We start from the raw sequence: 26549 nt of genomic DNA, 5'->3' as shown, positions 1-26549 counted from the left end.
GCTGGGAATTTACATATTGTCCAGCAATGGCATAAAGTCTGTACCTCCCACACCTTCTATCATTCATATCCTGAGCGTTCTGTGAGTAAGAGGGGATTCCTCCAGCTAGCACAATTTAGAGCTACCCTCTTCTAGGGAAAGGGTTTGTTCAATCCCCAGCCAGCTCCAAGTTCAGGGGAGATGAAAAGGGGGCTTAGAGCCACATTGGAAAAAGGCAAATATAGTGCCCGTATTTTAAAAAGGAAAGAAAAAGAACCCAGGGAACTATAAACTGGTCAGCCTAACTTCAGTCCCTGGCAAAATCATGGAGCAGGTCCTCAAGGAATCCATTTTGAAGCACTTGGAGGAGAGGAAGGTGATCAGGAACAGTCAACATGGATTCACCAAGGGCAAGTCATGCCTGACCAACCTGATTGATTGCCTTCTATGACGTGATAACTGGCTCTGTGGATATGGGGAAAGTGGTTGATATGCTATATCTTGACTTAAGCAAAGCTTTTGATATGGTCTCCCACAGGATTCTTGCCAGCAAGTTTAAAAAGTATGGATTGGATGAATGGACTATAAGGTAGATAGAAAGCTGGCGAGATTGCCAGGCTCAATGGGTAGTGATCAACGGCTCCATGTCTAATTGGCAGCTGGTATCAAGCAGAGTGCCCCAGGGGTCGGTCCTGGGGCCGGTTTGGTTCAACATCTTCATTAATGATCTGGATGACGGGATGGATTGCACCCTCATTAAGTTCGCAGATGACACTAAGCTGGGGGGAGGGGTAGATACACTGGAGGGTAGGGATATGGTCTAGAGTGACCTAGACAAATTGGAGGATTGGGCCAAAAGAAATGTGATGAGGTTCAACAAGGACAAAGTGCAGAGTCCTGCTCTTAGGAAGGAAGAATCCCATGCACCGCTACAGGCTGGGGACTGACTGGCTAAGCAGCAGTTCTGCAGAAAAGGACCTGGGGATTACAGTGGACGAGAAGCTGGATATGAGTCAGCAGTGTGCCCTTGTTGCCAAGAAGGCCAACGGCATTTTGGGCTGTATAAGTAGGAGCATTGCCAGCAGATTGAAGGAAGTGATCATTCCTCTCTATTCGGCACTGATGAGGCCACACCTATGTTATACCAATAAAATAAAAATCAGCAGGATCTTATTAAAGGGGAAAAGGCAAAATACCACATTTATTGTGCATACAGAAAGAATCATGGTAAGCTGTTTGTTATAGCTATAACATTCCATTCAATCTCATATTTATTCATACATTCATTCATACACACACACACACACAGGTTCTGCAAGGTTGTTATCATAGTTACCAGCCTTAGAGTAGCTCATGCCAAGCCACTGGCCAGGTGGCCTGGACATGAGGAGGGAGCAGGGCCTTGTCAGATGCTCATCTGATGCTCCTGGAAGTTGGTTTGCAGAATCAGACCCCAAAGTTCTCACTTTCTAGAGTCCATTTTTATAGGAATTTCTTCCTATGCCAGTCTATGGGAATTACTTCATCATGCTGTTGCTGAATCAATCAGCAGATGTCACATTCCTGACAGCTCTGTGCTGCTAGAAGTTATCTTGTTCTTTGGTTCTCCCATTCTTGAGGCTGTTGGGTGGATTCCAGTCTGCCCTCCGGGGGTCCTCTGGTTATTTACCTCCCTGATCATTCAGTTATTATCCACACCAAGCATCCATCCACATAGATCCTCTATCTCTATTTTAATCACAATTGTTAATACAACAAAAGGGCGGGGAGTCTCTGGGTGCTGTTTCTGCTGTTACAGAGTATTGCTTTGAGTCTCTTTCTGTGTGAATTGCTTTGAGAACAGACTCTGTCTTAGAATGTACTAATGCAATTAGCAGCTTGCAAGTTTCACACATAGAGGGAGAGAAACAGTACCAAAAACCAAGAGACCTCTTAATTAGTAATACCCTGGAATTTAAACTATCGGGAATCAAACTCATCTGTGATTTTAATACAGAACTTCTTTAATATGATCCAACAAGTGCGGTGACAAGATTAAGACAGATGACCACAATTATTTTTTTCTAGAATTGGCCATTCTCATGTTCTTGGAGTCAACTTCTGGGGATTTCGAGGAAGCTCTCTCCTGCCTCAAATTCCCACCAGGTGTAGGTGTGTGTGTGTGTGACTTTTCCAACTCCAAAACACTTTACAGTACACCAGCTGGGCATACTACAGCAGAGAACATGGATGGTTTTCAAAATAAAAAAACAATGAGTGTCGTCAGGGCTGACTCCAGGGTGGCTGGTAATGTAAAATGAGCAAGAAAAAAATATAACAATACACAGTTAAGTTGAATCTTAAATTACACTTGGCTTTGACCCAGTGACAAGGGATATAGCAAAGTTTCTCTAAGCGTGTGTGTGTGTGTTATACTGTGTATTGTGACAAATGTAGTAGTAGAGAATTGTAAATGATTCTTGCCAATTTACATGTCACCAAAGAAGTGCATAATGTATCACTGAGCAGAGGACTGGGGTGGAATAGTATTTATTTGCCTAATATTTTAATTTTTTTCACATTCAACTGTTTCTGTTGTCAATCTGTGATTTTTACAGTGGATGTTTTAAATGTGTGCTCTGTTTTGAATAAATGTGTCTATCTTCATAACTCTATTCATCAAAATATGTAGAGTACTGGGGAGAGATATGGTGTGAGAGGGTGTTAATATGACAGAATTTGAATTAAGCTCCAGTATATAGTGGTTCTTCATAATGGCAGCATGCCCAGCTCTCCTGAGGAGGTTTAGAGTTGAAATATAGAATGAAATCATGTTGGCATCAAGCCTAGTGCTCTAGAGACAAGTTGAAAAATAGACTGGCTCTGACCCTATGGGTTTGCTTGTTACTGGTTGCCTACCTATTTATTTTAAATAATAAAATAAAAAAATGGAAGAGTTGTCTAATGGGTTTGGATAAATAGCAGCATTTAAAACTTTAACCCATGCCTTACCGATGGGTAGGTAATTATGTGTAACACACTTTGTCTCAGTTCACAAATGGAAAACATAGCAAGATTGCATTTATAAAGCAGCAGAACTGATTGTGCCAGCAAATCAATTATTAGTTGCTCTAGCTGTAGATTTTTAAAAGGGTTTTATGAGAGCAGGAAAGGAGAAAAGGCACGGAACCTCGATTGGCGACTCCCAGTTTTGAACACATACTAAATCAGAAGTTATACCAATTTAAACTTTTATACCCGCTTATCAACATATAGTTTATAATGAGTTTCCTTGCACACCATTTCAAAATGTCACCCATGATCTCTGTCATAATTTGTAGCAACTCCAAGGAGTGTTTAAAAACCAGGTGGCAATTTTGAATTGAATGGAGAGCCTATGGAGTTGTTTAAATTGCACTATTTCTGATGTGAGAGAAGACAGGCATCGGATGGAGGCAGAAAAGTCAGGACTTGGAGAGGCATCACTGTGGAAATTGTAATCGTTGAGGTGAGAGGAGAAAAGGGTTGGGTAAAAATTTCAGCAGATTGGAGTAGTGGCAGCAGCATGCATAGATGCCTTACAGAGGTATGGATATAAATGAGGAAAAGCAGAGTTCTTGGGTCAGGCTGGCACCAGAGTTAGTCAGTGGAGAAAAATGGCAGCCACATCTCTAGATTAATATACACCCAAAGCTGGATGACTGCCAAATTTGTTTTATTACCAATACCTCTCTAGTAATAGGCAAAAATCAAAAGTTTTGTTTCAGATAGGCATCTAGATACTTATCCAAGCTTCCGAACTACAAATTGCCAGAGAGCTTAAATCAATACTAACAGGTAGATTTGTAATGTCACAAGAATAGCCAATCTTACAGTATTTGGTAGTTTAGCTGAAGCAAAAAGTTTGGAAACACCTCTCTTTCTTGGAACAAAAGCGGATCACATCTTGGCAGGCTCAACTCAGCTCTTCTCCTTTGAGGTACATAAACAGGGTTCTGTGCAGCTGTGTGTGAATATTGCGCAAAAGTTCTCTTTGGTATATATGAATAATAAAGATCCTGATATATTTTATAACGGTAGGGTTTGTTTTGGTGTTCTTGGCCAAATGTTTCTTTTCCTCCTTCTGACTGTTCTGTAACTTACCATGATTTTTCTGTTGCTTCCCTCCACCCCAGAAATGACTGCATTTCTGACAGCTATCCATGTACTTTGTGACGCATGTTGGGAGCTTTTGCAATGAAAGGAGTTATATAAATGTAAGGTGAGGATATTCCTGATTCTGGTCCCGGCTGAAATCAGGAAGTGTAGAGGGGGGTTAAAAATGAGTGACCAGTGCTGCAATCCCCTCAAATCTAATAATCTGTGCTCTCAAGAGGTAGTCACAGTGATTTCATTGCAACTACTAGCGTGAGTAAGGATTGCTCAGGTTAATATGGGTTTGCGGTAGAGGTTTGAGTGTGGTTTAAGCTTTTGGCATTATTTCTGCTTAGTTTTATTTAACCTTACTGGTTTTCCCTTTATTTAATATATGCATTTTCAATAAGAGAATGAAATGGAAAAGGTTTTTAATCCTCAATATCATTACCACCCACCTTCAGTGCAAAATGTATGAACTCTTTACTATGCCTGTAGCTCATATTATAGTCCAAATAATAAGCATCCAGATGCTAGATTGTTGCTTGAATTTATAGCAGATATAATATATAGCAGATGTTCATCTTTTTTACAGAAAAAATTCTTAACGACTGGAACTTGACAGACTGCAGAGCTTCAATGAGTTACAAACACCACCTAAATCAGCAAATTACCCCCTTATTCAAAACAACATGTATTTAATTTTATTTAGTGATCCCAGATCAGTTTACCCCATAGCATTAACCTTCTGGCAGACAGATACTATGTTACTATTCAAACATACTGTAATTCAGCCTAGTTTCTGACATATTTAAAACCTATTAATTGTTAATGTTGCACCTTCTTGAATTCTAATCATGACCAGACTGCATTCAGTTCTTCTCTTTGGGGAAGATCATCAACTACTCCCCTGGGAATCTTGAGCTGTAGCTTCTGGAGGCTGGGTGCGCTGTATTGTTCATGAGAATTTGTCCTTGTGCTGCTGTATCTGTTTGAATTTGAGACTTTATGCATAGTCTGTGTTGTAGTTTCTAAACTGCTAATTGCCTAATGTTAATGCTGTGGATTATCATCTGGGGTACATAAGAGAATCGCTGTTCGTTTTACTTTTTGAGTAGTTCTGCAGATAACTGTTTTCTTCGCTGTTCCTTTTTACTGATCTCAGACACTTCAGATGGGTTGAGGTACTTTTCATCACTAAACTATTCTGTTCTAGATTAGCAAGTCTAGCTATTAGCTGTTTAATTGAAAAAGCAAAACATATGTTGTGCTAAAATACTACTGCATTAAGTACAAACATATTTAAATGTCAGTTACATTGCAATAAATTTGATGCAGGAGCAAATTCTAAATATGATCTCATATATGTTTCTTCTAGATTAATATTATGCAATGAATGATCAAAAAGTTTGCAAGCAGAAGTTCCGTAACCTGTACTTTAGATCAGCATTCTGCTACATTGTGCTTATTTTGTAGAATGATGCAATGAGAGGTAGAGTTCAGAAATAAAAATTGTTTTACTAATTTGTATTTAATTTGCTTAATGTATTTAATTTTACTTAATTTCTAGCTTTGGAGTTATTCTTAAACATTGTCACTGTATTCTGGAAACACTGGGAGGGTTATTCTATTCTAATCATTTTGATACGATCCCTCATGACACTGTCATAACCATACTAGGGAAATGTTGTCTAGATGAAATTTCCATAAGGTGGGTATGCAACTAGTTGAAAGACCATACTCAGAGTAGTTATCAATTGTTTGCTATCAAACTGGGAAGGGCATATCTAGTGGGGCCTGCAGGGGTCAGTCCAGAGTCTACCACCACTGAAGGGCGGGGTAAGCATTTTGGAGGACAGGATTAGAATTCAAAATGACCTTGACCAATTAGAGAATTGGTCTGAAATCAACAAGATGAAGTTCAATAAAGAAGCAGGCCACTGAGGAAGGAAAAAACCAGATGCCCATGTACAAAATGGGTAATAAGTGGCTAAGCACTAGAACTGCAGAAAAGAATCTAGGGGTTATAGTGGATCATAAATTGAATATGACCTAACAATGTGATACAGTTGCAAAAGGCTAATATTCTGGGGTGTAACAGAAGTGTTGTATGTAAGATACAGGAAGTAATTGTCCCACTCTACTTGGCACTGGTGAGGCCTCAGCTGAAGTATTGTGTCCAGTTTGGATGCCACGCTTTAGGAAAGTTGTGAATAAATTGGAGAGTCCAGAGGAGAGCAACAAAAATAAGTTTTAGAAAACCTGACCTATGAGGAAATGTTGAAAAAAACTGCGCATGTTTAGTCTTGAGAAAAGAAGGGTGGTGGGGAGGACGACTTGATAAGCCTTCAAATATGTTAAGGGCTGTTAGAGAGAGGAAATGGTAGGCAAGAAGGCTTAATCTGTATCACGGGAGATTTAGGTTAGATATTATGAAAAACCTCCTGTCAGGGTAATTAAGTACTGGAACATTTTACCAAGGGAGGTGGTGGAATCTCTGAAGGTTTTTAAGAACAGGTTGGACAAACACCTGCCAGGGATGATCTAGGTTAGCTTGGTCCTTCCTCAATGCAGGGGCCTGTACTAAATGATCTCTCACAGTCCCCTCCAGCCCTATGTTTCAATGATGTTTTATTCAAACTTTATAGTTTATTATTTTTCTTGTTGTCTTCTTTGACAATGTTATAGTATCATTTTATAACAAAGTAATACGCTGTAGTTGAGCTGCATTTGTTTTTTAATTATTTTTGTTTCTATGACTCTTAAGGCAGTGAAATACTGTATTTGCTATCAAAAGCAAGTGCATATTACATCACAGTTCCAAAAAGGATAAATGCTAGCTATGAACTTTACAAAACGCTCTTTTTTGGATTGGAGGTAATAGGGACATCATCTCACTATACTCCAAAAAGTTATTCATCAGTTAAGTGTTAAGTAATAGATAACCTCTTAGCTTTGCTACAAAAGATATTTCTTGATTGTGTGTGTGTGTGTGTGTGTGTGTGCGCGCGCATGTATGTAAGTGTTTATATTAAGAAAATCCTCACTAATGCAGTTTTCTTTCTCCGGAAGCATCAAAAATGTTTTAAGGGGGACAACTAGAATATTTAGCCATCAGCTTCAGAAAATCTGGAAGTAGCTAATTCACTGCAAAAACCTGATCTAAAGAATCATTAACTTCAACTTTCTTTCCCCATCTCTTTATCAATTTAAGTTTAGTGTCAAATGCAAGCTTTGCATCATCCTAGTTCTATGGCTCTTTCATATATTATTGTACCAAGAAAATCACTGCTGAGACTGAAAAATAATCTGCAAGAAAAATATAACCTTTTAGCAAATCAAACTACTCCCTCCTGTGATGGGAAATTACTCCTCAGGGAATTCTGCACCAAAAAATAAAAAATTCTGTGCACAATACTTTAAAATTATGCACAATTCTGCGTATTTTATTTGCCAAATTAACACAATATAATCACACCAGTTTCAATTATTTTGGCAATTTATTTCAAAATACTTGTCTACAACAATGTCTGTAACAATACAGACAACAACAAAAATTCAGGAAATGTTTTTTGACAAATAGATTATTTACTAGGCATATCAATACACAGTGATGAGCTGCCAAAAGCTGGAGAACCAGTTCCTTCATTTGCTCCAGGTCTTCGGTGGCACTGAAGGACCTGCTGCCGAAGTGTCGCCGAAGACCTGGAGCAAGTGAAGGGCCTGCCACCGAAGACCCGGAGTGGCGCCGGGTGAGTACAAATTAAAAAGGGATTCTCAGGGGAGCCTCCACAGCTGAGAGCTCAGGCGGGCCTGACAGGACAGTCCCGCAGGCCGGAGTTTGCCCACCCCTTTACCAACCGGTTCTAAACCAGCTTCAAAATTTAATAACCGGTTTGTGCGAACCGGCTCCAGCTCACCACTGTCAATACACAACTCTGAGTAATAATTCATTTAAACTACAATACAGAAACTTATTTCCCGCACCCCTCAGAAGTAGTGCAAAGGCTTGGGGGAGTCATGGGTATCAGAGGAGATGAGGGAGAAGGAAGTAATTGCTGGCAAAGAGCCAGGGTGTGAACTTGGAGGGTTGTTGGGTGTGGGTGGGAGAAGTATGGACCAGATTTTTTGGGGTAGGGAGGGATTGTTAGGGAGCTTTCACCATGCAGACCCCGGCTGACCCTTAACCTCTCTCATTCAGTCAGGCATATCTGCCCCTGTCCCCATGTGTCCCTGCATCCCTCCATCCCAATGTATCCTTGCAGCCATACTCAGCCATCCCTCCTTTCCCCCCTCCCTATGTATCCTTGCATCCCCCTCCCTCCATCCCCATGTGATCCTGCAACCCCACTCAGACACTCCCTCCCCATCCCTATGTGTACCTGTGCTCCCCCTGACACCCCATTCTCCATGAGTCTCTGCACCCCCACTCCCATTCAGCCCCTACCCCAGTCTTCCCTCCACCCACACTTCTGAACTACAGTCTGTGACTCCCCAGCAGCCCCATGTGCCCCATGATGTCCATCCCTGCATATGCTGTGCCTCCTGACCTGGCCCCACCATAGGGCACTGTGAGAAAGGCAACCTCTGTCTCTTCACTATCCACAGCTGGGGCTGTTCTGGTGCCACAGCAGCCCCTGGTGGGTGAAAGGAGTAACTGTAGCACCTTTCCGGCAGACCGTATCTTCTGCAGAAAAAAAATTCTGTGTGGCATATGAATTGTGCACATGTGCAGTGGCACAGAATTCCCCCAGGAGTTGGAACCCTAAACAAAGTTAGGAAATGTAAACTCTTTGTTCATTGTAGCCCACTATTTTTCCTCCCCATTTTTTCCAGACCCATGCTTGTCTTTAAATAAATTAATCACGTCTAAACATGTATAGATATAGATGTAAAATATGTTGTTCTAAACCGGTTGGGTTGGGGACTACATTTTACTTTGTATTTGTACAGTGCCTCACACAATGGGGCCTTATTTTTAACTGGTGCTTATTGCTGCTACTATGATACAAATGTGAGGTAACAATTATAATTTCCCCCTCTCAGTACCCTGAGCAAGTCCCTCAGAGTTAGCAGCGGTACCAGTAGAACTGTCTGGAATCCTGCAGGCTTCTCAGTTGCCAGTGGAGTTTGATATCCAGCAGGAGTTATGATACTTGGGAAAGGCTTCTTTAGTTCCCAGTTCCTGAGAATTCTCTGTCAAGCTCAGGATTCAGATACTTCGTGTTTTCAGTTTTTCTCAAGTCTGTCTGTCTTTCTCAGTGTCAAAGCATTTTCTCTGGTATGGTAACTGCTACATCTATAATTGGTGCAAAGTCATTTTTAAACACTTCCTGGGTAATACTCATTACTTGAATATTCTCTTGGATTGTATCACTCATCAATTCTATTTTGGAAATCCTTGAGGAATGAGTCAATTTTTCCAGGCAAGTAAGTGTTGTAAAAGAGTCTGTAAAGACACTCCTCTCACAAAGAGGTCTCCATAAGAGAAGATTTTCCCAATTAATTTGTCTGTGTGAGGTGAGTGGGAAGCTGCTACAGGTCTGCTGCTACTTGCAGCCCCTTCCATATGCCCTTGGAATTGGACTTGAGAGAAAAGAGCCTCAGGAGCATTGTCACTGACATGGATTTCTCTGGTAACTGTCACTTCCTGGTTAGCCTGTTTTGAATAGCTACCAAGCCGCCAAAAGGGAAGAAATGGGAATTTATTACCAAGGAAGAAAGTGTGTGTGTGTGGGGGGAATCTAGATTTAAAATTGTCCTGTGCTCCCTCTAGTGCCCCCCAAACTCCCATCTCTAGTTTTACATCCCAAAGCCAGCTTAGCAACGTATACCACATAAGATGATTCTGGAGCTTACTTGTGCCACAAAAAACAAAGGCTCTTATCCTCCCCTCTTTCCAGAGTGCTGATACTTTTCCTTGCAAAGAAAGAGATATACAAATGTTTAGTGCTTCTGGGGAGGCAGGGTGCTTATTGGTGTGGCGATAGAAGCAGCGTATGGTGCAGGAGAGATTTATGGACTCCTTGTCTCTTGATGTGATAGTGGTGCTCTAGGTGGTAAGGGAGGTGGACCATCCACTGGTCTGTGATGGCGGGTAGCTGAGCTGCTTTTTTGTAAACTCTGGCATGATACAAATTCCCTATCTTGAGATAAATCTGATCATTTTTATTATGAGGTTTGAAATACTATTTCCTCCTGTTTATTAAAAAAAAATGGAATTTGGAACGGGAAAATGTTATTTTGAGCCTTTTCTGCATTGTTTATTGTTCTGTGAAGTTGTAAATTGAATATTTTATTGTTTGCTCTCCAGATGGATCCTGTGCAAAAAGCAGTCATAAACCACACATTTGGAGTATCCATTCCCCCAAAGAAGAAACAAGTTATTTCCTGTAATGTCTGTCAGCTTCGCTTTAACTCTGATGTGAGTATCGTTATATTTTTTCTAGCAGTGCGTCTAATTAATCCAAACATCTTTTCCCAATTAAATCCTCTACAGTTCTGCCCACATTTATGCCAGCCATTTACGATGACATTTTGCCCACTCGCAAGAGTTTGTAATGGCATCCCACACTGTGATTTTTAACTTTTTCTGGTACGTGGTGGTTTATATGCTTACACTTAGTTGCCTGGCCATGACTGCCACCACCAGGGTAAATCTACCAAAAGAGCAGAAAGACCTGGCTAGTAACTTGCTCCTTCTTTCTGTAGTTTGAGGCTAGATAGTGTTGTTTTTCTAAAGTCCCAGTTTTGGAAAGCATCCCTCTTCAGTACAACACTTAAGCACATGTGTAGGTGCTTTTCCTGAATCAGGGCCTAAGTATTTTGGGTTCAGGTACACTGGTGATCTACAGAAAATACCAGATCACGATCCAATGTCCTACTGGTTAATGATATTTTATTTGCCAACAAACTAATATCTAAGCGAACGGCACAAAGAATTCAAGAGAAATGGAGGCAGAAAGACTTCCTACAAGTGTATGTGTCCTTTATATTTTATATCCGTTTCCTTTTTAGAAGAAATCTCTTCTTCCTCCTGTGTTCCTGCATGCTTTACTGATAACCTCGCCTCAGATCTCTCCAATTATACCCGTCCCATAGTAAATATTTTCAGTTAAGATAAGTGGGGATTTCGACTTCCTGTTGTCCCTTTAGTCTGGTCAAGTTCTATGAAGCTCTGTCTACTGCAATGCAATTCAGGTCAAAGTGCACTCTAAAAGAGCGCATTAAATGAATGCATATAAGCAGATTACAATTTTCCCTGAGTAGTTAATATCAAGAGGACTAATTTCCATGTGGAAGACTCTTAAAACATAGCATACCCAATCATGAAGAATGGCTTTTAATGCTATTAAGCTATCATTAGCACAAATGAAAACATCTCAGAGCAAACATAACATTTATAAGAAGCAAGTGTGTGCTGTCTCTAAATGATACTGAAGTATTAAAATATTTGCTATTTATATCTACTTATAAGAAATACTTTTCAAAAGTTTTTGAAAGCTTCTCCCTAGAGCCCTAGGTTTTTTTTCCATTCTACCCCTTTCTAGTACCGCTTTGGCCATGCTCTTCCCTGATTTACTGCTTCTCAGCTTTCTTACGGAGACCACAACACTGCCCCACAATTACATCTAGGAAAGTCTCCTAAGATGGGGTCTGTTCAGTTTGGCCTTCTCTTCTTTGCTGGCAGAGGTTTGTAGCACTGCCATCCTATGTCAATAGCTGGCCTCAGAATGGATTCATCAGATTATACTCGCCTCCTTTTTAAACTTAGTTCCCTTATTTTCCCCTCTGAAAGAGAATAGTTGTTCCATTACAGATCAATAGATTTTATGTTATTACCTTACAAATGAAATAATACGTTTCTCATACGTGGCCACTTGCTGGGCTGGATGTCACGCCTGGGTTAGACCTACTCATGCCACCTCAATGGGGGCACCACAGCCTTTTCTTCCCTTTCACCTTTTGCATTCAGGCTCCCTGGGGTGGACTGCTGTATCACTGCACTTTGAGCCTTTATTCCGGCTGTAAGAGAGCAGTTTTGTTCTCCACAACATACAGCAGTAGTCGCAACTTTTCCTTTAATCGGTCTGCGGGGAACTTCTTATTTATTGGATTGTCAGTCGTCAGACCCACACTTTTCACTGGTTTCCCTCTGCAGCGCGCTAGAGTGGCCTATCCCACATTGCCCGTCTGCCTCTACCAGCAGAGCATTCAAATCTGCAGGATAATAGCCTGATTTTTTTTTTCTCCTCTTAGGTCCCTCAGTACACATGCCAGAGCAGCCTACTCTAGACTACCACTTTACAGGGCCTGCCATTCGTTCTGCACAAAGCCATATAGCAGAAGCTAGCAGCAGAGAGTCTAGTAGGATTGGACCTAGTGCAATGCACAATCCATGTGACACTAATCCGGCAGTAAGAGAAAGCGCCCATATGTGAGAAAACTGCTGCAGCTGGGTCCATCTCTACACAGTTTTAGAGAAAGGGATGGTTCTCCAACATCAGAGCACCTGTCAGCTCTTTACACCCACAGTTTCAATCTCCACTTTGTCAGAAGACTTTCCGCTGTCACTTCAAGACAACCACAGAAGGGGTCAAAAGTGAATAGTTGTAAAAATGTCAGTTTTGCAACCCCTGTAAAGCCTTATCACTCCTGATATATAGAATACCCATGAACATTAGAGTCAAATGGGGACCTGGAATATTACCACCACTTTCATTCCTGTGCAGTCTCCCCCATTTTGGGGAGAGGACAAATAAGGAATTTCAGTAGTGTTGACTAAGCTGAGATTCCCTGAAGCATTTACCCCTACATTAGCTGAATGACTTACTGCTAGAGATGTTCATTAAACGGAATCCTCTTTCCACATAGCCCAGTGCACCAGCAGCAATTCCTAATTAGCCAAACCCACTAAAAAGTAAAGCTTCCTTGCTATTAGATCAGCGTCTTGTTTTTCTTGAAGCTCATTTTTAAGATACCTCAAATGGTAATTATCCCAGTTTTCTAGTTTTAATTCTTCTCTTTACTGTTCTCAGTTTGCCTCCCAATGTTTGTGGTTCATGCTTGTGTTGCTGTTCTGCATATACAAGCCATGACCCCCAAACCCTTCAGTTCTTCGGCCTGCACAATTAGCTCTACTGTTGGACACTCATAGTACTTCCAAAGCAGTTGACAATGACTTAGAAGCCCTGCTTCACAAAATTCTTAAGGAACACCTCAACATTCTACATCAAGAGGGACAATTAGGCCATGGTGGCATATGTGAATGGCCGAGGAGGAACCGAATAAAAATCTGAGCCACAGATCACCAAACTCCTTTCATTCCATGAAAGGGAAAACCTGTCTGTTACAGTGGCATCCCACAGAACAAGACAAAACTTCAAACCCCCTGCTCCCCTTACCATATCTAGACTTACCCACAATTTAGAACAACTGGAAAAGTATGAGTATTTTGGTCTCATAGATGGCATCTCTTGGCATGGAAAAGGGACACCTTTTCCTTCTAGGGTGCAGATGTACTCATGTATGCCAATTTCTTTCTAATCACCAAATTTATTTGGAAAAATAAGACTAGATAAAGCATCAGTAATCCTGACTGTATTGGGCTCAGTCTAATCTTTGCAGATTTGATTTTACAGCACAGAACCTAAGAGTCTGAGCTTTCAACAACATGGATACTCCTGGGAACTGGCTAACTTTAATAGAAAGTGTCTGAAACATTCCATAATCACAGCATACAAAACTATTTGGAAGATTTGTTCACCAGGTATAGAGATTTCAGCTTAAATCCACTCCAAACGTATGGCTTCTGGGAGTGCTCCATAAGAGATTCCCATTAACCTACAGAGTCAATCTTCTGCCCATGGATTTCTGGTGTCAGCCTTCTCTTGAGAGCTCCTATTTCTTCATAAATTGCATTGGCATAATATCAATCGTCTAGTGGAGACCTCTCCATATTTTTTTTTCCTTATAGCAATTATGGAAAGTGGAAGAATAAGTGAAATATGAACATTGTCAATTAAAGAAACCTGTCTTCAGTTCTTCCATGAAAAGATGACACTCAATCCTCATCTGGACTTTGTTCAAAGTGAAAAAGAACAGAGTTCAAATTAATGTTTCACGTTTTTGTCATCCGACCAAATATTAGAAAAATATCTTAATATTTACCATATGAAATTGAAATGGTCTTTAAAATTAATCTTCATTGGACTAGAGTAGAGAAAGTTCTTCCTTCATGGGGGAATCCTAAAAAATGTATGAAGCGCTTCAATTATGGCTCAGATCTAACATGTCAGGCATTAGATGCATCTAGTCAGACCCTTCCTGGAGTCATCAGATTACATTCAGTAAGAGTTTGTTTGCATTCAAACTGTTGGGCTGAGAAGCACAGATCTTTGTACAATGAGGTTTATAATACAGCCATGTAAGATTTGCAATTCCTTCTCCAAAGTCTACAAAACTGGTATTCTTTCCTTGGCTGGCAAAGGCTTTGGTCGTTCCAGCTTCCCTCGACTTAAACTATGCAAGCAAATAAAATGAAAATGACCAAAAAAAATTAAATTTTCTACTTTTGTTTCTCCTAAAAGAATTTCACTGGTGTTCCAGTTGAAATTTCTTCCCTATATCTTAGTGCTTTTTACCTTTCCTTGTGTAATATTTAGATCAATGCATGCTCACGTATGAGAAAAATAAAAATTACACATAAGGTGTAACTAATTTCTCTCTCATTTGACGGGCACCCAGTGCTCTGGACCAGTAGATCAAAATATTCCTGATTAAAATTCAATTGGTAGATGTCAAACCTTCCATTCAGTTAATCATATATCCTACAGTGGGTTTCAGTAATGTTTTCTACCAGTTTACACAATTTCAGCTTTAAATGTAGTCTCCTAACATCAGCGTATGGTGTTGCAGCTGTCCAGCAGAGAGAGTCTGAAGTCAAAGGAGGAAGGAATTTAAAACATCTGAACCATCTCCATTGTGGTAGAATGAGCATATTTAGTGCATGAATCATGTCCAAACCTCTGGGTGCCCTTTATTATGAGAAATAAAAATTGCAGGTTAAAGACATTCATTTTCTCTTTCACTATGTTTATCATGACTTAGAGAGATGCAGTTTCCTGACTGAAATATTCTACTGTGCCCAAGCTTCGGATTCTTTTCTGTAGTTTAAAAAATAAATGTTTAGGATAATGTCAAGAAAAGATGTATTTATAGACTTTAGACCCAGCTGGTTTTGTCTTAATTTTTTTTCTTTCTAACTTCTTGAAAAGAGACTGTTGGATCTTTACAAACATTTAGAGCGAACCTCTTCTTGTCAGTTACAGATTAGTCGGTCAGCATGTGTGGAAAAATATACATCTTCAAGATAGCCTGTCCTCTTATCCTGAATCTGACTTATAAGAAGTCAGGCAAATTGAGCCTTAACATGATGCACACACTTGTGTTTGGCTTTTATTTGTTTTCTTTTTCAAAAACTCACTATCTAATGAAAATTTTAATAGAAAAAACTAAATATGTATTTTCATTAAAGTCTAATACTTCAGGTATACCAGTTTTACCAGGCCAATGGTGACAACTGGTGGTATAAGTAATGAATCCATACTGCACAAAGTGGCATTTTTTTCTGTAGAAGTCCCTGCTTCACCATAGTAATTCCACACTGAGCAGAACAAGGCATGCGGCATTAATCAAACCTGTTCGCATTTGTTCCGAAAAAGAAATACTTGAATAGCAGATAGTAGATTGAGTTGCATGCTACTGAAAAGTCAGGTTATCGTGGAAAGCTAATTAATATCACTGCTTCTAACTTTGTGCCCCCCATCAGTTGTGCATATAGACTTTGCAGGAACAATCAGGTAGTTAGACCTCTCTTGTGTATATAATATGAGGATTTCTGATACCAAACATATGGTAAGTGGAAGCACCAGGTGAAAAGATAACTTATAAAGTAGTCAAGTTGACAGAACCTAAATAGTGATATTATGCATTCGCTCAGAGAAGTGGACAGCCAATCAAAGGAACCCCGTACTAACTAGTTAGTAATAGAATGTCAGATACCCTTTAAATATAGAGCAAAGTCAAAAGACAGATGTTGCACTTAAAGATTGGTTTTATTAAATGCTGAACTGAAAGCATAAAAGACTACTTCACTTCTTTCAACACAGAGATGGTTTAAAAATTGATCTTTATGGTTAATTTTGATCATCATATACCAAAGCCCATTAATTTCTATTAGCAGAGCATGAATTTCATGCACGTTCATTTAGATTTTAATAAGTCATCATTGTTGGCCATCTTTCAAATCTGAGCATAGGCAGATGTATGAGTATATGCCTAAGGGATCGCAGGAAAAGCTCAAAGAGCTCTGTGGCACAGTGGAGAGAAAAATTACATTTCTGAAGTAATCCTATTTAGATTCACAGAAGCCCACACAAGTGTCTGTGGGAAATCCACAAGTATGCCAGATACTGCGTATAGTCAGAGTATATATAATAATAGTGAGAGAATTTTATATAACATTCCATTTGGTATTACTAAATGCTAATTTCTTGTAATTGCACTAATTTACATTTTAATGTAAGAACTTAAATGATGATTGACACTTTCTTCAATAACATTTCTAAATTGGAAAGAGACTGAGTTGATATAAAAACAACGAGGAGTCCTTAGAGACTAACAAATTTATTTGGGCATAAGCTTTCATGGGATATAACCCACTTCCTCAGATGGATGGAGTGAAAAATACAGTAAGCAGGATAGGGTGGATGTGGCCCATTCTCAACAGTTGACAAGAAGGGGTGAATATCAACAGAGGGTGGTGTCAAAAATATGGAAGGCAGAGTTGAAATGTAAACAGCCTGAATGCCATAGCTGATATATCTCAACAAGTAAAATATATTGGAAAAGACACTGTGCATCATAATTCAATGTGATTGTGCCCAATTTTAAGTGCCAGCATAGCCTCCTTTGTCTTTCTCTCCAGACTCTCAGTAGTATACAACATTGGAAGGCAAAAAGCGACAGTTTTATTTACACAACACAAAGATATGCAAATATACAAGCACTGATAATAAACAATTCCCAAATGAACTTTTACAAATTAACACTAGTCAGCAGTGCTATCCCTTGGGTAGGGCGAATCAGGGCAACTGCTCCAGGTCCCATGCTTTGGGGGGCCCCGCAGGCTGGTACAATTGGCTTTTGCGGTTGTCCCGGAAGAGACGAATCAGTCACTTCCACCCCTGGCCCCACACCTCCCTAGGGACAGCCCTGCTAGTCAGCCTTCTAGCGGGCAAAGCAGTTCACTTTAGGAACAACATGTCTTTTCCATCCGAATAGTACCACATTCATTCATAGTTTTGTCATTTCATATTTTATATGCAGTGATGTGTACATATTACAAAAATATGTCCACACATTAGTAAAGTTGCACCGTTTAATTTTTTTAAAGAAATCTCAAGATGCAAAAATTAATGTTTCCGCAAAAATTAATAAAAAGAAAAGGAGTACTTGTGGCACCTTAGAGACTAAAATTGGTTAGTCTCTAAGGTGCCACAAGTACTCCTTTTCTTTTTGCGAATACAGACTAACACGGCTGTTCCTCTGAAACCTGCAAAAATTAATGTTTCCACAAAAATGTTAACTCAGTCACATTGCCCAGTGGGTCTGATTCACCCCTGTGTAAGTCCAGGTTACACTGACAGATCTCCACAGAGCTACACCAACATAAAACATGAAAGATGCTGTAGTGAATCAGATCAATTCTGTGTATTTTTGGTAGATATTTTAAAACCTATGAAGTAATCTATTAAATTACACATTAAGAGATCAATTTTCAGAAGTACTGCACACACAGCTATGCACTATAGTTGCTCAGCAGCTGTAAAATAAAACCAGGCCATTAGTAAATAAAATAGAAGGATACAATGTTCAGTATGACCAAGTGAAGATTGCTGTAAGAATCTTATCTTTAAAATTTCTTGACTTGAAGTGTAACTGTGCAGCGCTAATGTCAAAATAACTTTAGTTTCCTTAGCTCTGATAACTGACAGTATAGCTCAAATAACCTAATGAAGGTGCTTTAAGTGAGACCTGGTTCTAAGGATGCATCTACACTTCAAGCTGGAGGCAGTTTCCAGCTCAGATAGAGATATGTGTGCTAGTTTGATTGACCTAGCAAGCTAAAGACAGAAAAATAGGCACAGCAGCATGGACGGTAAGGCAGGCTGGTTGCCCAAGTAAATACTTAGGATATGTCTACACTGCTTTGTAAGCCCAGGGTTCAAACTCAGGTTCAAGCCTAACTCCCCTTCTGTCTACACACAAGTCACACTAACCCAGGGCTCAGACCCCAGGTCCCCCTGGGGATAGAGGGTATGAGTCTGCATCAAGCCTGCACCCAGAGTTCAAGCCCTATCACTTTGCAGTGTAGACACAGCCCCACAGGACTAGTGCTCTGGGAATCTGCCAAAAGTATTCCACAATCCCATGGCTCAACTTTTTGTACTCTGGACAGTCAAGTTTTCCCACACTGCACCATTAACAAAGGGCTAGAGTGGCCACATTTTGGGAGGGTGCTTAGGAAGTCTGGGGCCCAGGTGGTTGGACTCAAGCCCACATAATGCAGTGTAGACGCTGGAGTCCCAGATTGGGACCTAGGATTCCACAGTTCCTAATGTGGGATTGCAAATGAGAATTAGGATGCTCCTAAATTAACAAACCCATTGCCTGTTAAATCAAGTTCTACTAACCCACAGCTTACATTGCAGTGTAGACAAACTCTCCCACTGCATGAGGTCCCAGAGCCCAAGATCCAGCCTGCGCCCAAACATCTACCCCACCATTTTACAGCCCCAAAGCCTGGGCCATGCGAGCCTAGTCAGCTGACGCAGGCCAGCCATGGGTGTTTAATTGTGATGTAAACATACTGAGTCCTGGGTGGGGTTGTACTCAGGGTGGCTAGCCTGTCCTACCACCCACACCACCACAGCGACACTTCTATTTTTAGCATGCTAGGTTGATCAAAGTAACTAGGTGGATATACACACAAGGTAGAAATTACACTTCCAGCTCAAAGTGTAGACATATTCTTAGTTTGAGCTACCTTCACATGGTCGGCACAGAAAGTAAATCAGCTGACTAGGGGATAGGAAGGCATAGGTTAGAATAGCCAGAAAAAGACCATTTCCTGCTTCTGAACCTGTTTTGGAAAGTACAAATTTAGACCTCATTCCTGCACACGCTCACGGATGTGATTAATTTAACTTTTCCTGTCATTGGTAGCGAAGTTTAGCATGGGCATAAGTGTTTGCAGGACTGGGGGCTCATGTAGCTATGCATGCATGCACAGTATGATCTCTGACTCACTAAATTATAAATCCCAAAACTTTCTGTGGAATGCTCAAGAGAGAATATGCTGAGGTGGAGTGCAATCAAATGACCTTTTTAACTTCTTGTAGTTAACCGCTGGTGTTCTCAAGCTTTTAGTCACCCTGTATCCTGTAGCTAAATGGAAGTCTTAGCACATGATTCTGTATGTGTGGATAGCCCTTATCTGGATGTTTTTGCAGGCAAGAAAGCATTTAATCCGCTCTGCATGCTGTTAGTGCTCTTTGCAGGCCCCTCAAATTCATCCTGATTTATTCTTCTGCCACATTTTGATTTGACCTCTTGTTGAAGTGCATTGCAATGAGCTGTAAACCAGCACTGTTAGAGTACCAAAGCCAAAATTTCTAGTGCCTTGGCACCTGCTTTAGTCTGACAGTGTGGGGGCTTATACGGATGGTGGTGGTTGTGATCATTCATCAAATAATAAGAGTGATGGTCTAACAATATAATTGCATCAGTTAATGTTTTGCTGAATGTCAACTTTATTGCAATCCCTAACATTGTGTCAGTGACTCTCATATTTCATAGATATACAGGGTAGTATATAACAATATGTCCAGATATCTGGAAAATGAACAAATTCAGCATATTTTCCCCGTGACAGTAGCGAGCATGGAAGAGGCTAAAGTCCAATGGGCAACTAATTATCTTTGCTTTTTTTAAAGGGTGGATTTTGATGCTATTAAAGAGGAAGAAGTGACAGGATTTAGTGAGAAGACTGCATATGGGGGTAAAAGGAGAGAGAAGAATGGAAGATGACACCAAGATTATGAGCCTGGGAGACAGGAAGGTTAGTAGAGTTGTCAATGGTGACAGAAAAGGGAGGTGGTGGAGAGGGACTAGAGGAAAGATAAGAAATTCAGTTTAGGAGAGCCTGCATCTGAGATGGTGATGAGGCAACCTGGAAAGATGTCAGAGAGACAGTTGATGCTACACTGGACATAGATGGAGGTTTCAGAGATGGGGAGAGAGATCTGAAAATTATCTGGATGGAGATGGCAGCTGATGAGATGGTTGAGCACATGGATAAGATTTCCAGGGGAGAGTACAGAGAGACCAAGAAGGGGCTGAGGTATGGCGACAGATATGGGAAGAGAAAGATGAGGAGCCACTGAAGGAGATGTTGGATAATTGAGCTGAAAGGTAGGGAAAGAACCAACAGTCATGGGAAATAGGAGAGGAGAGGAATCAGAGAATGAAAGATGATCGATAGTGGAAACTCATAGAGATATCAAGAACAATAAGAACAGAGAAGCATCCCTTTATAGCTGGGAAGAGATTATTAGTGACTGTGGTCAGTTTTGGTGGATGGCCATCCACACACTGCTAGATTTATCAGAAACCTTTGACACAGGTGATCACAAGGTATTACTAAATCCACCTAACGGGGGTGGATTGACTTGCATTGTGCTGACTCCAATCCTTTCTCTTGGATTGATCTCAGGTATGTAATTGGTAGCCACTCCTATGCCTTAAATGCCTTACCTGTGGGGTTGCATAATGCTCAATCCTATTCCCCACTTTTAGGCTATAGTTTGAATAGGATAGAACTCCACAAGTAAATGGTCTGAGGCAGTTAATGGGAACTGGGCATCCAAATCTCCTTGGTGGCTTTGAAAATCCAATCCTAAATCTCTTGAGGAGATTGTAGGATGCCATGGATTTAATACCAGAAATATGCAGCTTACACCCACTTCTGCATTTCTTTCACTGAGCACCAAGTCTCCCAACTCTTCAGGTATCTGAACAATCTTAGTATGGGTGAAAGGACATTGGCTGAAAGTTATTTTAGCCAAGATAAAGTTTATGCAATCTGTAAAATGAAATGTTCTGAGAAAATTTCTCCGTGCTTTGAGGGCATCAACCCTCTGATCATCAAGGTGATATATGTGGTCTGTGATTTATTCTCAGCCCCTCACTGAGGCTGAGCACCAAAGTCTCATGCGTCAAAAATACTTTCCTGTCTGATCTTGACCTGGATATCCTGATGCACAATTTTATCATTTCCAGGCTCAGCTTCTGCAACATGCAGTGGCTGGACTGAAAGTGAATAACTCAAAGAAACTCCATGTGGAACAAAATGCTGCAGCACTTTTTATAACAACCCTGAGGCATCATAATCCATCACTTAGTGTTCCCCACACTACAGTATCCTTGTGAAATTCTGGATCCAAAATAAAGCTCTGCTCTTACTTATTAAAACCCTAAATGGATTGAGTGCCAAATATCTTAGAGACCACCGTTTTCTCTGTGACCACAGCCCATCTGGAGAGCTGCATTCCTCAGGAACTCTTGTTGACAGTGCCTAGTGCGGAACGTGTACATGAAGAGGATCAAGCCATCTGTGCAGCTATGGGATTTGCTTCTGCAGAATATTAGGATAACCACAGACCTCTTCATCATCAAATCAAAATGTAAACTCATCTCTTAATAGACCTTAGTCTTCCCACTTTAACTTCTCCAAAATAGCAAACAATACATTACTAAGTTAAGCCTTCCAAATGCACGTTATTTCAGCACATCAAAGGCCAATGGGAAAATGGTGTGGAGACTCCACACTGGGGCACATGGCACAATGGCCTCCTCAGAAAAATGAAATAGTAAATTTAAAGTAAAATGCATTTACTTTTCTCAGTTTTATGCACCATTCACGGCTTCTCACAGAAAAACAGTTTTTACAAATAAGAAATGCATGTGGGACAGCTGCTGAAGTGCCCCAGACTTTATTGTGCATGCTCCAGTAGAGGTGGCCAAAGCAAGCAGCAGGATTGAATTGGGTGGCCTGGAAGCCAGAAAAGAGAACCCTCCTGAAATTGAGATAGAGCCAGCACATGAGTGTATTGAAAGTGCTTTTTTTCCTCTCTCAAAATTCTAATAGTGCTCTCATATTATGCCCGGATGGATAGAGAGGCTTTCATAAATAATACTTTGATATTTAGCATATATTGTCTGGCTTGTTGTTGTTAATCAGCTGTATTACAGTAGCTCTCACTCAAACCAGCAGCCTGCTCAAATTGGCTGGATCCTCTGTGTCATCCAACAGAGGGCCAAGTAGCAATGGGGAAAGGGAGAAAAAAAATCACAACTTCCTATCCCACCTGGGCTCGCTTTCTGTCTGCTCTTGGCTGATACTTCATCTTCATTCTGGCCACCAGATCAGTCTACAGCTTCTCCATGTGGCACTAGTCCCCGTAGCAGCTGTAGAACCTTAGCCAGATTGTCCCTGATACAGCTACACTCTTAGAAGTGTCTGAAAATTCAACATGCAGCCACAACAGAAGGGAAAGTCAACGCTGCAAAGGCATCTGTTTGGCTTCTGCAAAGCATCATGCTTCTTTTTCTTCTTACATAAGAGTCTTCAGTTCATGGTCAAATAATTTTTCTGCTCTCTTGTCCTCTTCACTTTGGGTTGATTCTTCACTGGAAGTGTTGGAGCCGGGGCACTGTGAAAGCACTGAGTGCAAGATCTATTCCCTTACATTGCCTCAATTCTCCTTCCTCCCCCTGCCCCACTAGCCCTCCCATACAACAAACAGGCTCACAAGTTCATTCTTTATGTACATGAGTCCAATCATCTTCCTTTTAAAATCTGAACATTACCATTTATTGATCACCTATAAAGCAAAGATGTGTCTATTTGCTTCCTCCCCACACACATACACCATCTCTTGGGGAAAGGTCTTTGGCTGCTCAACAAGCACTAGTTCCAGTTTAAGTCTTTAGAGAGAGTAATAATTTCACAATTAAAAGCTAACTCGATTTCAGTGAAATATGGCAGTATAATGAGTATCAAGATAGCTCAGTAGCACTTTGTGGTGACAACTAAGAGGGGCTCGATTCAGGAAAGAAAACAAATTTTACAAGCAATTCAGAGAAGGCAGATTTTATTGGAGGGTGACAAACCCAGGCCCTAAGAGATGCTGAAGGCCACACTAGAATTGAATTCAGTAATAGCTGATTAATTAAAAAGATACCATGATGATAATTGTCTTGTTTTTTAAGCATAAGTAGCCAAAAGGCAAGTTTTTGAAGTTTAAATAAAGGTTACTGGATAAATGGTAACTTGGTAAGTTTGAATGACTAGCTGGTGCTGTCAAAAAAAATAACACAGAAGAGAATCAATAACATCAAATAGAAATCTACAAAACTATAACCTGCTTTTTCAAACATTTTACATTTTCCATATAAATAAGACTATTTATATTGATTCTTTGGGTTTCGAGGGCAGTGAAGCAGATAGGAGGTAATTAAAAGCATAAATCTCAGGAGCTTGTGAAGGTAATTCTCGGCTTTGTAGCCAGAGCTGACAAAATGATGAACATTTTTAGCTTCAACATGACAGAAATATTGCGTGATTACAGGGTGCAGGGACATAATGTGCTGAAAGTTCTGTTCAATAGCAGCTATTGAATAAAGCTTCTAACTAAGTTCAGTTGGATTTTTAAAATGTAGCAGTTACTTATTAAGGGTCTGATTTGTACTGTTTCTCTGCTCTTTCCATGTCATTTTCAATAATACCCTATTTTAAGTTAATATTTGGGGGAACCAAGTTTTAAATAGAATTAATCATTGGAAAATAAAGTAACATTGTGAAACCAGTATTTAAAAAATATGTAATGTATGGCTGCATTGTAACTAAAGTTATACTTTAACTTTGAATTGTTCCTCAACTCAGCCTTTAATTCATTTCAGGGAAATTACTCATTCTGGAAGATTTTTTAAAATTCTATTTTGCTGTTTGACAAACAAATTTTAATAGAGATGATATAGAAAATAGTTTTATTCTGAAATCCCCAATAATATATGGAACACTCAAATGTACATGCTGTTATAAAGTGATAGTTTTTATATTTTACCAAACGTTCTATGTAATCAAGTATTTGGTGGGCAATTTACTATTTTATGGAAGCAAGTTTGATAGCTCACGATGTGGAGTGAATTAAAATGCGAATTCATGTGGGATGTTAATGCTTCACTACAACTCTCAGCCTGTAAAATTAAGCACATGTGTAAGTGTGTGACTAGTCACAGTGACTTCAATGACTTCAGTGACTTCGGACATCAGGAATGGTAACATACAAAAGCCAATAACTTGAAGGGGAAAGGAGTCCAGGAGAGCTGGCTGTATTTCAAGGAATCCCTGTTGAGGTTACAGGGACAAACCATCCCGATGAGTCGAAAGAATAGTAAATATGGCAGGCGACCAGCTTGGCTTAATGGTGAAATCTTAGCGGATCTTAAACATAAAAAAGAAGCTTACAAGAAGTGGAAGGTTGGACATATGACCAGGGAAGAGTATAAAAATATTGCTAGGGCATGTAGGAATGTTATCAGGAGGGCCAAATCGCACCTGGAGCTGCAGCTAGCCAGAGATGTCAAGAGTAACAAGAAGGGTTTCTTCAGGTATGTTGGCAACAAGAAGAAAGCCAAGGAATGTGTGGGCCCCTTACTGAATGAGGGAGGCAAACTAGTGACAGAGGATGTGGAAAAAGCTAATGTACTCAATGCTTTTTTTGCCTCTGTTTTCACTAACAAGGTCAGCTCCCAGACTGCTACGCTGGGCATCACAAAATGGGGAAGAGATGGCCAGCCCTCTGTGGAGATAGAGGTGGTTAGGGACTTTTTAGAAAAGCTGGACGTGCACAAGTCCATGGGGCCGGACGAGTTGCATCCGAGAGTGCTGAAGGAACTGGCGGCTGTGATTGCAGAGCCATTGGCCATTATCTTTGAAAACTCGTGGCGAACCGGGGAAGTCCCGGATGACTGGAAAAAGGCTAATGTAGTGCCAATCTTTAAAAAAGGGAAGAAGGAGGATCCTGGGAACTACAGGCCAGTCAGCCTCACTTCAGTCCCTGGAAAAATCATGGAGCAGGTCCTCAAAGAATCAATCCTGAAGCACTTGCATGAGAGGAAAGTGATCAGGAACAGCCAGCATGGATTCACCAAGGGAAGGTCATGCCTGACTAATCTAATCGCCTTCTATGATGAGATTACTGGTTCTGTGGATGAAGGAAAAGCAGTGGATGTATTGTTTCTTGACTTTAGCAAAGCTTTTGACACGGTCTCCCACAGTATTCTTGTCAGCAAGTTAAGGAAGTATGGGCTGGATGAATGCACTACAAGGTGGGTAGAAAGCTGGCTAGATTGTCGGGCTCAACGGGTAGTGATCAATGGCTCCATGTCTAGTTGGCAGCCGGTATCAAGTGGTGTGCCCCAAGGGTCGGTCCTGGGGCCGGTTTTGTTCAATATCTTCATAAATGATCTGGAGGATGGTGTGGATTGCACTCTCAGCAAATTTGCGGATGATACTAAACTGGGAGGAGTGGTAGATACGCTGGAGGGGAGGGATAGGATACAGAGGGACCTAGACAAATTGGAGGATTGGGCCAAAAGAAATCTGATGAGGTTCAATAAGGATAAGTGCAGGGTCCTGCACTTAGGACGGAAGAACCCAATGCACAGCTACAGACTAGGGACCGAATGGCTAGGCAGCAGTTCTGCGGAAAAGGACCTAGGGGTGACAGTGGACGAGAAGCTGGATATGAGTCAGCAGTGTGCCCTTGTTGCCAAGAAGGCCAATGGCATTTTGGGATGTATAAGTAGGGGCATAGCGAGCAGATCGAGGGACGTGATCGTTCCCCTCTATTCGACATTGGTGAGGCCTCATCTGGAGTACTGTGTCCAGTTTTGGGCCCCACACTTCAAGAAGGATGTGGATAAATTGGAGAGAGTCCAGCGAAGGGCAACAAAAATGATTAGGGGTCTGGAACATATGAGTTATGAGGAGAGGCTGAGGGAGCTGGGATTGTTTAGCCTGCAGAAGAGAAGAATGAGGGGGGATTTGATAGCTGCTTTCAACTACCTGAAAGGGGGTTCCAAAGAGGATGGCTCTAGACTGTTCTCAATGGTTTCAGATGACAGAACGAGGAGTAATGGTCTCAAGTTACAGTGGGGGAGGTTTAGATTGGATATTAGGAAAAACTTTTTCACTATGAGGGTGGTGAAACACTGGAATGCGTTACCTAGGGAGGTGGTAGAATCTCCTTCCTTAGAGGTTTTTAAGG

General features: G+C 40.7%; 1 protein-coding gene across 8 annotated transcripts in view; it reads left to right on the top strand.

Moving 5' to 3' along the window:
* Positions 1-26549, top strand: part of ZNF385B (zinc finger protein 385B) — a 311286-nt gene that overhangs the window by 234097 nt on the left and 50640 nt on the right. For all 8 annotated transcript variants that reach the window (XM_075117991.1, XM_048868907.2, XM_048868909.2 and 5 more), the window contains one exon: positions 10406-10516. In XM_075117991.1, coding sequence (XP_074974092.1) covers positions 10406-10516 — 111 coding nt within the window. The remainder of the gene's footprint in view (positions 1-10405; positions 10517-26549) is intronic.

The sequence above is a fragment of the Caretta caretta genome, chromosome 11 (assembly GCF_965140235.1).
Source record: "Caretta caretta isolate rCarCar2 chromosome 11, rCarCar1.hap1, whole genome shotgun sequence".
Lineage (NCBI taxonomy): Eukaryota > Metazoa > Chordata > Testudines > Cheloniidae > Caretta > Caretta caretta.
The sequence above is the reverse complement of the archived record's forward strand: the minus strand, read 5'-3'. Positions and strand labels throughout refer to the sequence as shown.